General features: G+C 34.0%; 1 protein-coding gene across 5 annotated transcripts; it reads right to left on the bottom strand.

Annotated features, from left to right (window-relative positions):
- Positions 1–20: 20 nt before the first annotated feature.
- LOC147381605 (transcription termination factor MTEF18, mitochondrial-like) lies at positions 21–5,221 on the bottom strand. Of its 5 annotated transcripts, none has more exons than XR_015174464.1 (2): positions 2,616–5,221; positions 21–398 (listed from the first exon to the last, which is right to left on the bottom strand). XR_015174464.1 is itself a non-coding variant. In XM_086430198.1 (2 exons), the coding sequence occupies exon 1, from the start codon at positions 4,866–4,868 to the stop codon at positions 3,087–3,089; it is 1,782 nt and encodes a 593-aa protein (XP_086286324.1). In that variant the 5' UTR covers positions 4,869–5,221; the 3' UTR covers positions 2,087–2,919; positions 3,085–3,086. The 5 variants fall into 5 exon arrangements, 1 of the variants encoding a protein (XP_086286324.1); XR_015174463.1 differs by lacking the exon at positions 21–398 and adding an exon at positions 729–2,080; XR_015174462.1 differs by lacking the exon at positions 21–398 and adding an exon at positions 729–973.
- Between the last annotated feature and the right edge of the window lie 8,880 nt (positions 5,222–14,101).

Below are 14,101 nucleotides of genomic sequence, written 5' to 3'. Positions count from 1 at the left end.
TGATTTGCACCCACCATTTGTTGGACCTCAACTAATTATCCCAATGGAGCAGCTCCAATAGGCTTTGACAATGATTATGATGATGATGTATTCATACCCATTTAATACATCACTTTGTTTTGATCTAAAAGAAAAGTAGAAAAAATAGGTAAATAATACAAGCAAATGTATATGGTAGTGATATACGGTAAATGAAAAAAGAAGATAACAGGTTCATTAAGTCCCTTATCACGATTTAAAGAAGTATATTGTTTGTGATTTATGCTCGATACTATCATATGCAACATACACATCCTCATGTTCTATGATCTATCATCAGATTTAGGTCATCTGCTTTTTGGTTGAAACTTGGACAAGTGTTCCAGCAGATTGGACTCTCCTCTGTAGGTAAGTGGTCTCTGGAAACCACAATAGAAGATAAACTCAATGTCGCTTCTATCATGCGATACTCAGTTCAAAATATTCAAGTAAAGAGCTAATAAAAAAGCCATGACATGCAGAACAGCAAAAGTTCAGCCAACTTGTAAAATATTTCATAAACAAGGGAAATTTGAAGCAGCATTAAATCTTCGCCTCCAAATTGCCTGTTATGTCGGTGGTTCATATTTACTCTGTTTTCTGGGCTTTCACAAGCTAATGATGAAAACGAAGTCGACATTGCATGTTAAGAGTTTAAGTGAGATTTTTGGAAAATTAAGTTCGTAAGAGAAGACATCCATAGAGCTGTGTGATTAACAAATTGGAATTATGAACCCTTTACAGTTAAGATCAAAGAACATAAACATTACAAGTCTTAGTTCAGCCAAGACAAGATATGGGCACGAACACAGAATACTCATCGATCCTAAGAAATTGGTCTGGCAAAAGATTTTTGCCAGCAAAAAATACATAAAAATGCTGGTGAGACTATACATCCAAAACAATAACACTAATAAATAAGGTTGCCCCAACTGCCATGTAGAGGTAAAGAAACCTGCAAAAGATGGAATCATGAACAAGTATAAAATGAGTTTTGTAGTATTATTAGGCAAAGATCCTGTATCTGAACCTAGATCTTCTACAAGTTCAATCTAACCTTATAATCACTTAAGATTCAGCCAATTCTCATATATGAAAATTAACGACTCACAATCACATGTTCATTGATGATGAAATCAACACAACTGCATTGGCTTTCTTGCCAAATTAAGGTAATCCGTGTAATTATTGGGAAAAATATTAAATCTTGAACAACAGATTATTTTTGAAGGGTCAACTGGGATTGACCCTCCAACTAAAAAATATGGGCCCAGTCCCATTTTAAAATAATAGAACCGCTGAAATCTTAGATTCCCATCGAAATAACATACAACTACAATTTAGAACAAAATGAAGTTTGGCTAACCCTCATCTAGTAGACAGCACAAGAACCACATATGTCCCAGAATCAAATTGTCCCCAAACCACAGTTTCAAATTGGAACCATCAGAGATTGAAAAGCCTACAACCACTAATCTTTTATTCATCAAGTTATTCTTGAAGTTCCATTGTGGTTCACGGCCTCAATCTTCTGAGGCTTTGGAGGGTTTTGATAGGATTTTCAGTTATGAATAAGGGGAAATGAAAACTGTGGGAATTCTTAATGGCCAAGGCAACCTAAAAATAAGAGTAGGAAGGGCTTCTGAATATTGTGAGGTGTTCTTTGAACATGAGTTAATTACGTAAATGGCCTACTCTTCTCATTTAATTTACACAATGATTTCAGAGTGCTTCTTGCATGGGGAATTGAATTTTCCAAAGAAATTTTTATTTCTTCAGCATAAAACAGTCATTTTAAGCATAAATACTTCTTAAAAGAAATACATGTTGCTAACTCACATTGTTACTATAAAAAAAAAAAAAAAAAATCTACAGTAATCATCATCAAACCCTTATCTCCATTCAATGTTAATTCAAGTGCATTCAATCAGCTTTCACTACCTCAGATCTTCCTCTATTCTTTTAGAACCTTCAACTTGCACATTCCTTCTGAACGGGGCTGTTATTGGTCTTTGTTGCACATATCCAAACCATATCAATCAACTTTCCCTTCATTTATCACCTATTGGGGGCGACACCCTTTTCTTTAATAAGTATAAATTTATTAATATAAGAGCAAGTACAAAGGACTGACAAAAGCAGAGGAAAAACTTCCCATGAAAAGAATAGCCTTAACAATGCCATCCGACTCCCAATAAATAAAAGACTCCAAGCCAAAAAATAAAGTCCTCGTAAAAAAACCTCTACATTTTGAGAAGAGCTTAGACCAACTATGAATCTCGACCATCAAGATCATATTAACTGAAGCCAACTTTCCTTTTCTGTATCATGAGGTTTCTAAGCTCTTTAATTCACAAGGCATGGAGTTTCAAGGATTTCCCATTTTCAACAAGTATATGGAGTTCTTCGAATTTGGTTCCATCTTTCATGGAAATCTTGTTTAAGAGTGTATAATTCTAACCAGGTTTACTAATTTAAAACATTTGACTTTAATTAGCTGTTAATTTGAGAGCTAATGAATAGAACTTTTACTCTTTTGGGGGTGGTAAGATACATCAAGACAAACAAGAAAGCAAAAGAAAATTATAGCCACTTACAATTACATGTGAATGTTTTCCATCAACCATGACCAGAGGGTCTGAACCAGGCACCACTCTTGCAGTACTTTGTTGCCCATTGAGTGAACATATGAGTCACTATTTGATCATCCCAAGGTGTGGATAACATTGTAGAGTTGAACAAAATAGATTCCACATGCCAACTTCTTGGAGAAAAAATTCATAATATCACATGGATTTGCCTTCCAATCAATTGGATGGATCTTTCAAGCTTTAGTCCTTCCCTCGATGCTTCTTTCTCTGCTTCTTTACATGGTAAGATCAGTTGAAAATACCCTTCTAGCTGCAATTTATTCGCCACAGATATTGTGAATAAATTATCAATATTGTCCAGCTAAGGAAAAAAAATGGTGCGGCCGCATACCCAAATCAACAAGTGCTGACATTTTGATAGACAAATGTGCTTACCGCACACTCAAGATATCGTGTCAAATATAGAGAACATTACCATTAGATTGAAGACGAAGATTTCTTTAATCTGTTCCATACATCCGGACCTTCTGGATGGACATTTACAAAATATTTTACAAATCTAGCATCTGAGCATGCAAGAATCGTACTCAAGGCCAACTTCAATTTTGCTGCACCTTTCTCCTTAAGCCACTTATACATTGAAAATCTAAGCTTGATTTTCTCTATATCATAACACAAATATGTTGGAAATGCTACTAAGGATTGTAAAGGAAAACCCAAATGGTTCACTAGATAATTGATCTTCATCTCTATAACCTCCTTGGATTGGTTCAGCACTGGAGGGGCCGCTTTGATCATGTTGGAGACAACATGGTAGTCCAATCCCGAGCTCACCAAGCAATCAAACCTCTCTTGCAGCTGATTTCCTCTGCCACGAAACTGTTTCAAAGCCTTCACCATCTCCTCCGAGTTCTCAGTGTACCCTATACTCAACAAAAACATGGTTTTCTCCATAAGATGCCCTCCTTCCTCACTGGCTACTTTCTTGACACTAGTAATCTTCGATCGTGAAGCCAAACTGATCAACTTATTTGGGTCTACCTTTATTATTTCACACAACTCATTTGGTTCCATATTTAATTTCGACAAAACCGTTCTAGGTTTTTTCAAAGAACAAGAACCCAGAATTTGTGTATGAGTACAAATGATCTTTGCAATGTCTTCCCTTTCCATCCCAATCTCAAACAAGAAATGCATGGCCTGCCATAGATTTTTTGCAAAATTCCCAGCAAGGATTCGAGGATATTTTAGGAACAAAACCAAAACTTCTTCCATCTTGAGACCTACTTTGATTAGCAATGCAACCAGAACATATATTTTCTTTCCAGAATCCTCAAACAAGAACAAAGGATGTGTCTTAAATAAACTCCACATATCCTTCTTACTAAAACCCATTTCTTCAAGAAAACTCATCATCTCAAGCATTCTACTCCAACTATATGTGCTTTTATCCGACAGATACCTTCTAATCCAATCATACTCAATACCTAAACCCTTCAACTTTTCGAGAACAAGAACAAATTCCTTATTTAAACCACCAATCAAAAGCGTTGGGCAACAAATGACCAACTTAACAACTGTGGGCTTACTCAAACCCAATTCTTCATAAGCCCGAAGTTTCGAGTCCAAGACCCCATAATCATATCTGAACATTTCTATCCCTTCCTTGTACATCTTACCAATCTTACTACGGGGTATCCCGTAATTGCAAAGAACATGAAAGTTCTCAAGTAGAACATCATCGTCACTGAGAAACATCCGATCACGTGGAAGAAGGTATAGAAGCTCGGATGGTGTCAAACCCAAGCTCTCAAAAAAGGGTTCAAACTCATTAATCGGGTAGTAGCGAAGAAATCGGGTTAGTGACCGAGTGATTTCTTGCTCATTGTCGACCTTAGAGATAAGATTTTCAAGGAAAGTTGGAGAATTCTTGCTGATATGCTCTGCATCCATAAAATGCAAATTTCTAGTGCAATGTAGGTAATCAAATAGTACTTCTTGTGCTTCGGTTCGTGCAGAGCGAGAAATTCGAGCGGCGAAAGAAGAATTAGATGACGGTTTTGACATGGAAATTGGGGCTTTTGCAATGTAGTAAGGCTTACTACTGTAAAAAGATCGGCTTTTTATGAAATTGAAAGATGGGTTTTTGCTCAAATTAAAGGATTTTTCAGAAAAAACAGGAAAGATAGATGGGTGACTGAGTAGCAAAATCATTTTGGTTCTAGGAGGGATGCTTTTAAAGATTCTTCGAATTATCATGATTCATGACAAGTATACATTCGGTAATTAATTAAATCCAGAGATGATAAACTATAAAATCAGATATAAACAATTAGGGTTTTAGATGTCTCGACGAGTTATTAAGCTCGGTTTGAAATTGAAAGAGAACCATATAATAAATTAAATTAAATATAAAGAATGCAGAAATGGTGGAAAAAAAACAGTCGAATTTGTCAGGATTTTGAATGAGAGAGATGAATTTAAAGGGATTAGAGATCGCACCTTTAAATTTAGAGCAATTTTCATCGAGAATTTGTCTTAAAAAGAAAGAATATTAGGGTTTCGATTTCGAACATCGATTCTTCCCTCTGATGCCAATTGTTTATCTAACTCCAGTCAAAAGTCAAAATCCCAGTTAATGGGCTTCATGATTGTTGATGGGCCCAGCATTGAAAAATGTAATATATAACTAATATTGGCCCATCTCTAACCCGGCCAACGGGCCAATTTACAGGCCAACTCGGGCCCCCAAACGATGAGGGAGAGAGAAGGAAGGAAGGACTACTCGAATCTTCATCCAACATAACGCTGAGATGCGAAGAAAAACACAGATTTTCTAGAGATTAGTACTAGTTTTCTTCAGAATCAGTACATATTTTCTAGGGATACATATTTTGGGAATTTTTAGGAATATTCTCTCATCTTAATGGTTTGTTTGATGAACAGCTTCAAGCCTCGTTTTGAGATAATGTTTAAAAACGAGTAAAAAAAGAAAGAGAGCTGTTATTGCTACACCAACTTTTGCTAATGCCACCCCAACTCTTTGGTCATTTACCTAGAAATTGGTGTGGCAATAGCATCTCTCAAAAGAAATAGTAGATAGACATATATTGGTATTTGTTATGATGCCCACTAAGGAGATTTTTTTTTTTTTTTTCAACTTGATTGTTGGATTGATAATCATCTTAGACTTTATTTAGAGTGCTGTTATTGCCACACTAACTTTTGCTTATGCCAATCTCAACAAATGTTGCTATGGCAATAGAATCTCTCTTCATTAAGGATGTTGTTATTATATAGAATGGGGTGTTTTTCCTTCAATCCAACACCTTGAGATCTTTCATGGAATCAACCCATTCCTCTTTATTTCTAGACATCGATGTGATATCTACTAAAGAGACTTTAAGATAGACTTTCAAGTACTATTATTTATCGAAATTATATAAAATGTTCTTACTCTCTTTTTATAGGTTCATCCCCCACTCCCTTCTTGTAGGGAGTTTTTTTTTCTCTATTTCTTTATGTCACAAGCATAATTCATCTTGTTCACCTTAATTTATGATAATCGTGACATGATGGTTACATCTTTGAGAATCTTGTTGTCATTTATGTGCCAACATCCTAATTATCTCGTTCTTGAAGTGACAATTATTTGATGTCTATAACCTACCCATGGCTCGAGATCATCACCCCATCATGTGCCTCGAGATTTATATTCATTTTCTTTTTCTTTTTTTTTTCTTTTTTTTGTCAAGATGTTTGGCTCACAATGTTGATGAGATTTATATCTAGTAAATCTAGTTGAAGAGATGGTCCTTTCTTTCCTTTATTTATCCATTACTCTCATGCTTTGTATCCACTCCCAACTATCATTTTGGAGAGCTAAAGCCCTTAGAAGGGCCTCCAACGTACTTTGCAACTCTCTCTTCATTTTGGTGTATTCTGAAGAGTAGAGTTTTTGGTCGGCAAAACAAGAGAGGGAGATATGGGATCTCTACCTTTTGACAATAAAAAAAAAAACAATGACAGTTGGGTAGGATTTTGTTGTAGCTGAATTTTGGGTAGAATTAAGAAAATACTAAAATATTTTATGGTAGTCATTTTGGATAGCACGATTAGATTGCATACCCCCTTGAATATCCAAAAGGGCATGCCTAGTCACTATGGCTAGTATTTATGGAATTGCTCTGAACGCCACATTTTGTACTCGCTTGAGTTATTAACTCGTCCTCGTCGAGAGCAATGTTTTTCAAGAACTCTTCAAGTATTCTATAAGTGAATCCCAAATGAAATCATTTCCTACCTAGAAACATTCATTTTCAAATAAAAAACAAGCATGTTTTTCAAAAATCCCAAACTTATATATATATATATTGGGGGGCGTTCAAGGGCCAACTTTTTAGCAAACTTTTTGGCAAAACATTTTTCAAAACATAGGTTAGAGGTTTTGGAATGGGCTGATTTTTGGTGAGGATGATCTCTACGGTGAGGAGATCATCATCACCAAAAATCGAGGAGATCATCATCACCAAAAATCAGCCCATTCCAAAACTTCTAACCCCATCAAAAACAGTTTATAAAAAATGGACGGTCCACGATTTTTCAACTTGTAAACATGGGTTAGAAGTTTTGGAATTGACTGATTTTTGGTGAGGATGATCTCCTCACCGTAGAGATCATCCTCACCAAAAATCAGCCCATTCCAAAACCTCTAACCTATGTTTTGAAAAATGTTTTGCCAAAAAGTTTGCTAAAAAGTTAGCCCTTGAACACCACCCATATATATTTGAAATATCACTGATAGTACATGACCCCTTTGAACCCACTAATATCCTGAAATATCTGTGGAATGTTCAATTGAGTGAAATATCATTTTAGAATTTTTTTTTTTTTTTTTTTTTTTTTGATATGTTCAAAAACCCTCATAGTTTTACACAACATTTGTTGGACAAGTTTGAACCATATGGACTAATTTATATAGGGGTGCAACTTGATTCGGTTTGAGGTCAAATTGGAATCGAACTGACATAGGTTGATGCCACAAAATAAGAACTAGAACCGAACCAAATTCCATTGGAATCAAACTGAATTAAAGTCGATTTGGTTCGGTTTGATTCTAAGGATTGCCAATATTCTATAAATTGTAAGTAATATTTTTTTAATAAAAAAACAAACATAAAATTTCATACAATAAATCTCAAATCTATCCAGAAAAAGTCATTAGTTTATCCATAAAAAATCATTGATCTATGTCCTAACTCCTAAAATAATTCATAATAATTACTATATATATAGGGAAATGTTCAGCAACAAACATTTTGGCAAAACATTTTTCAAAACATGGGTTAGAAGTTTTGGAATGGGCTGATTTTTGGTGAGGATGATCTCTACGGTGAGGAGATCATCATCACCAAAAATCATCACATTCCAAAACTTCTAACCCCATCAAAAATGGTTTACAAAAAATGGACGGTCCACAATTTTTCAACTTGTAAACTGGGGCTAGAAGTTTTGGAATGGGCTGATTTTTGGTGAGGGTGATCTTTACAATGAGGAGATCATCCTCACCAAAATCAGCCCATTCCAAAACCTCTAATCCTTGTTTTGAAAAATGTTTTGCCAAAATGTTTGTTGTTGAACAGGACCTATATATATATATATATATATATATATATATAGTTATTGTATGGGAGTTCGATTCTCAATTTGGTTCAGTTCTATACAAGCTTGATCTGAGAACCGAATCAAATTGATCGGTTCTCCATTTTTGTAATTCGAAACAGAACCGCAACTTGTTCCAAAACAAATCAAACCACCCCAAAACTATCGGTTTGGTTTGATTCTTGATTTGAACCGGACCAAGTTGCACCCCTAAATTTATGGTCATGTTGTCTAGTTCAAATTTACTCTTTTGAGGTCATTAATCTTCGAATGTACACATCATGTGTGTTCCTAGGGTTTTGTTTATATATTAATGATATTTTTATGTTTCTCCCTTTAGAACATTCACCTACATAGTTGATCTTGCTTGCATGATTTTTCTTCTCCAATATCCATATTAAATAAATAGATTAATTTTTTGAGTCATGCTGGAGTGACCACAAGATTGTACCTCATATCACACATCCTGACGTGAATGTGTGTAAGAATCATAAAGACTTTTTGACACATATCTCAATGAAAAGATTTATGATTCCTACACACTTTTGCGTCAAGATATGCAATATGAGGTACAATCTTAAGGTTATTTCAGCATTACTCCTTTTTTTTTTTAATATATTTTGATGCCTATAATTAGTGATAAAATAAAAAGGGCACAAAACTCAATTTCTTGGACATTGGTGGGTACTCACCCCTCCAAATGTTTTTTTTTTTTTTTTTTTTTGGCTTATTTAACACTGAATGCAGCAGTACCAACAAATCCCATGTTATAAGCATCATTATTGCATATTATCAATCATTATCATGTCATTGTCATCTTAGCAACATCATTAATATGGTCCACCCTATCAGAAACCCAAGTATTTATCATTTTTATTTTGATATTTTTCTATATTCCAGAACTATGTTATAGTACTTCATATTTACATAAATATCATTATTGTTTGCTTTAGCTTATCATGCATTAGTATTGCTTTCATCTGAGAGATCAGTAGCACTATTCATGTTTTTCTTCATTCGATGAAAGGGAGATGTCCTTGAGACCAGGATATTCCATGTCATTTCATGGATTTCAAGGCATCGTTGTCCATTTGAATTTCTTGAGTTTTGAACTTTTTTGGTTTAGGAGCGGATCCTCTGTAGTACGATCTCCCTACAATTCCCCGTAATGACTTTTAAATAATAAAGATCGACATATTGAAAAGAAAATCTAACATCTCAGCCTTGTAAAGATCATATCTTGTTTTTTTTTTTTTTTTAAGAAAAATGACAATTTTTTAAACCTGGTGAGGCTTTGAAAATGGACGATCCTGAACTCCAAATTTTTGAAGAACGAGATTTTATGTACCTGTGACATGATTCTCCCTTAACCGTCAAATCCCGCTTCAAGGAACTACAGAGAGAGCGAACTACAAAAGATTCGCTCCCTTTTGATTCACTTTAATTTTCTTCGTTATTGACGAGAGGTTCACTTTAGGATCTGACACTTTTTAGTAGTCCTAGTTAAAACCCATACTCCATTATCTTAACAATAAACCTTTTTGTGATACATTGCATGCAATAATATCTTCAAGCACTAAAGTTTCAGTTTCTTTTGACTATAGTGTTTTTTCTTATTTTTTATACTCTTGGACCTTACACTTAATTCAATGAATGTCAATAGAATCGTGATAATCTAACAACCCCAGGTGGCAAACTCAATCGACTACCCTGACGTGACAAGTTTGGGAACCATAGATCTAGGCTCCTCGGGATACACGGCTGCACTTCCCCAAATTATCACGACTCATGTTAATACTCTAAGATCTGAACACCCTGACTAAGTTATGATGCAATACGTGGTGTCATCTTTGGCAATTATATGCAATATTTTTTAGGCCATTCCTAGGTCCCAAAAGCAATCATACTTAGAAAACTCTTATAAGACTAGAAAATAACCAAATGCCAACATTTAAAAAAAATAAAATAAAAAATCCCAACTTTTGTAAAAATAATTAAAATATTTGTATTAAGATATATCCCCTCTTTAAAACTAAAAATATCAAGAACACCTTGAAAAACTTAGGACATATTTGATTGCAAGGAAAATACTTACTTGGCAAATGATATACTGGTAAATACTTTTCCACTATTTTAGTACATCAAGAAAAATCACACGAAAAATCTCTTTGTACTATTTCATTTAAATTAAGTGGAATGAGATTTTTTTTAATAAGTCTAGCCTTACGAACTTGGTAAGATTGCAAATCTTATAAGTGTCGTTGACCTCACCTTGTGGCATCCAGAAATATGATCCAATGTCACAAGGATGTAGAGGACATAATTCTATGGACTCTAAGAGAAAAGAAAAAAAAATTTAAAAAGATTATTTTTAACCATTAAATTTTAATTTTAAATTTGGATGTTTGGTAGGAGTTCAATAACTATCCATTTTCAAAACCGTTAAATTGACTTCTTGACCAAAATGACCTTACTTATATCAAGTTTAAATGTAAAAATGAAAGCATTTATGAGATTCAAACTTGATGTCATGTGTCAAATCATTTTCTTAGGGGGAGGGGTGAGAAAAGATTTGTTGCCTCGAGACAATTCTCATGTAGCAAAGCATTTCCCCACTTTTTTGTATTTGTTTTGCACTCAAACATCGTTAAATTTAAGTTTTTCATGGCAAACTAATTTTCTTAGAGCTTGTCATACAATCAAACACACCCTTAAGTTCAATGAAAATCACAAGTAAAGCTAATTTAAGAAGGCTCAAAAACCTTACAAACCACTCAATTTGCCTTGTAGTTGTACCTACCGTGGTGCACCTTAGCATGAGTTTGACTTTGAAGCGGGGCAGGCCCCTTCAAAATTTTGAAGGAACCTCCTCGGTACAACACATGTGGCGTTTTAAATTTATTTCACATCCCCACATTTCCACCAAAATTTGGAATACCTTCCTGAAAATGCCACGTGTAATCCAATGGAGAGGGTTATCTAAATCATAACTATTCCTTCATATCTTATTTGAGATTTATTATAAACTCTAATAAAGGGTCCATAATTCAACCTAACCACACCAAACCTCTCACTAATGGCTAGATTTATATAGACCACTCAGATAACCTCCATCTCAATCCAAGGGACCATAATGAAATTCCTTCAATTTGGGTCTCAAAACTATCTAAAACTCTCTTAAATTTAAGCAATCTCATTTTATAGGGTGATTTAGACATAACCCTTAGTGTTTGGTTAATATGTTAGAGACCTTTTTTTTTAACTGATAAAATAGCCCTTCTTGACCTCAATCTTCTTTGAGAGACTAACAAAAAATTGACCCAAAATCCCTAAGTTAAACCCTAACCCTGTTAAGGTACAAGGACCTGAACCATGTGGACCAACTTCTGGCCATGTGGTCCACCTCTAGGACTCTGGCCAAATCTTGCTCTTTTGGGGACTATTGATCTTCAATACATATTCTCCTATTTTCACTGATTTTTTTGTTTATTTAATCATGATATTTCATGTTTGTCCTAGATCATTCACCAACATATCAAATCACGTTTAAAAAGAAATTTCGCTCTTAGTTGCCCCCCACGTGAGTAAAATCTTGATCTCGCCCTTAGTGGGATCGATGTCTAAAACCTTTCAGATCCAGTAACCTAGATCAACCCTTCCAAATCATCTGAGACAAGGTCGATTAGAATCTAGATCAAGCCTCCCACAACTCACTAGACACATCGTTGCAGGTGAAAGGTCAAAAGTGATAACGGAAAGTAAAAAAATGATTCATTACTTATGAAAAATTTTCCTTCTCATCGTTTCTTTATTCTAGACCAATTCAAAAATGGGTATCTTCTATTATATCATTTTTTTAAGTGTCCCAAGCATTCAAATGGATATAAACATGATTCATTGCCACTTAATTCATGCCATTATTTTTATGGATTTAATTCATGCAATATGACCCCAAGTCCAATCAATTAACCCGAAAAATATTTAGTGGATTGCAATGGAGACCAATAATTGTTTGATGGGACCAATGCCTAATTAATACCTTTTAGATTCATTAACTCAACCCTAAGACCATAGCCTTAGGTTCAAACTAAAACAACTCTACAATCCAAAATAATTTTTGATTCCCATATCATAAAATTAGTTGCTTGGTTTATTCTAGCATTCAAGCCAATCTAAAAAAAGACCAGATCCAAACCATCAATTCTTCTAAATCTTTGGAAGGCCCAAATCAAATCATTGGAGACAAGATCTATTAGAATCTAGATCGAGCCTCCACAACGATTATTTTTAGTGAAAGGTTGAGAGTTGTGATGGAAAGCTGAAAGTGCCTTGATCCACGGGTGCGGATTTGTTTTGAGAGTCACCACCTAATTTTACGGTTTAGGAATCGAAAACTAACTATAAATAGATAAAGCAAAATCTACGAATAGACTATAGGTACGGAGATCATGTTACAAGATTGGAAGGTGTTAGACACCAATCCCGCTCAACGAAAGTCGATCTCTACTATTACCAAAGATCTACATTGCAAAAAAGACCCAAATCTAAATAAAAATAAAAGAGCGTACATGTGTATACCTGGGTGATTGCGACGATTAATTCCCTCAAAGACTGAGGGGAAATATTCCTAGTACGAAATTTCTCAATCTATATCCTTTCTAGATCAACTCCCGAACTCTAATATAAGAAATTTTTCTTCTAGATCTGAATGTTTTTCTAATTTTTTTAGATTTTTTTAAAGTTTCTAAGTGTTTTTTTCGGGTTGAAAATGAAGGTTTGGGGCATAGTTATAGAGTTGGGGCTTCAAATTTAAGATTACGGAAGTGTTATGAGAAGCTTTTGCATTCTTTTCTCTAGGATTTCTAAAAACCTATGACATTTGGTGACAGAGTTGCATTTTTAAAGAAGTTTTTTATTGGATTAGGTCTCTTTTAGATACAATTTATCTCTAACTTATCTTCAAGTGATTTTAGATAAAATTTCTAGTGATTTAATTTATTTCACTTATGTGGAATTAAATCTTTTAATTTTTGGAGAGTCCCCCCCCCCTACCCCAATAGAAGGTTCTTTATTAAATTATTTAAAATTCTTTGAAACCCTTGATGGAGATTCTTTAATTAAATGTTAGTTAGATCCCACTTGAATAAATAGATCGTCACTTGAAATTGGGCCCATAAGCTTAATTAATCACATTTATTTATTTAAAAATTTTAATTTGATTTATTATAATTCCCATTTACATTTATTAAGAATTTTAATTATTATATTCAGGATTTCGAATTTTAGGGTTGGAAAATTACAATTTGCCTTCAAAGAGGGCTTTTGTGCTAGAAAGTTATTTTTTGATTTTTAAGGATGTTTTATAATCTATTTTTCATAAGTAATTCATTGGAAATGTCAATTTGTGTCATTTATGAATTTTTGGAGTAAAATAGGCGCAAACCCCATAAGGGGCATTTTGGTAATTTTGTCAAATTTTATGAAAATTAGTAAAATAGTTTATTTAATTATAGATTTTTATTTTATGTGCTCAAAAGGATTTTTCTAAGCATAATGTAACTTCTATGAGTGTTTTGGTGTCATAGGTATTTTCGTAACTTGGTCAAAAAAATTAACAATTTCTTGTAAAGTTTATTTTAATCTTAGAATGATGATTTCTATGTTTCGGATCATATTTTCCCAGTATAATATAATTTGTAAGATTTATTTGTGTGAAATACCTCATCCTAGCTTTGGAAACACATCTAGTGATAAATAAAAATATTTAGAATATTTATTCATCATCAGGAATCGTCGCAATCGGGTTGACGAGTTGATTAATTAAGAGAATG

This window comes from Akebia trifoliata, unplaced genomic scaffold, assembly GCF_017979445.1.
Source record: "Akebia trifoliata isolate Shusen 1 unplaced genomic scaffold, ASM1797944v1 Contig00341_ERROPOS679206+, whole genome shotgun sequence".
NCBI classification, from domain to species: domain Eukaryota; kingdom Viridiplantae; phylum Streptophyta; class Magnoliopsida; order Ranunculales; family Lardizabalaceae; genus Akebia; species Akebia trifoliata.
This window is presented reverse-complemented; position numbering and strand designations above follow the sequence as displayed.

What these genes read in the sequence shown, in the direction of transcription:
- LOC147381605 (XM_086430198.1), bottom strand. Translation starts at nt 4,868, where the DNA reads ATGATAATTCGAAGAATCTTTAAAAGCATCCCTCCTAGAACCAAAATG.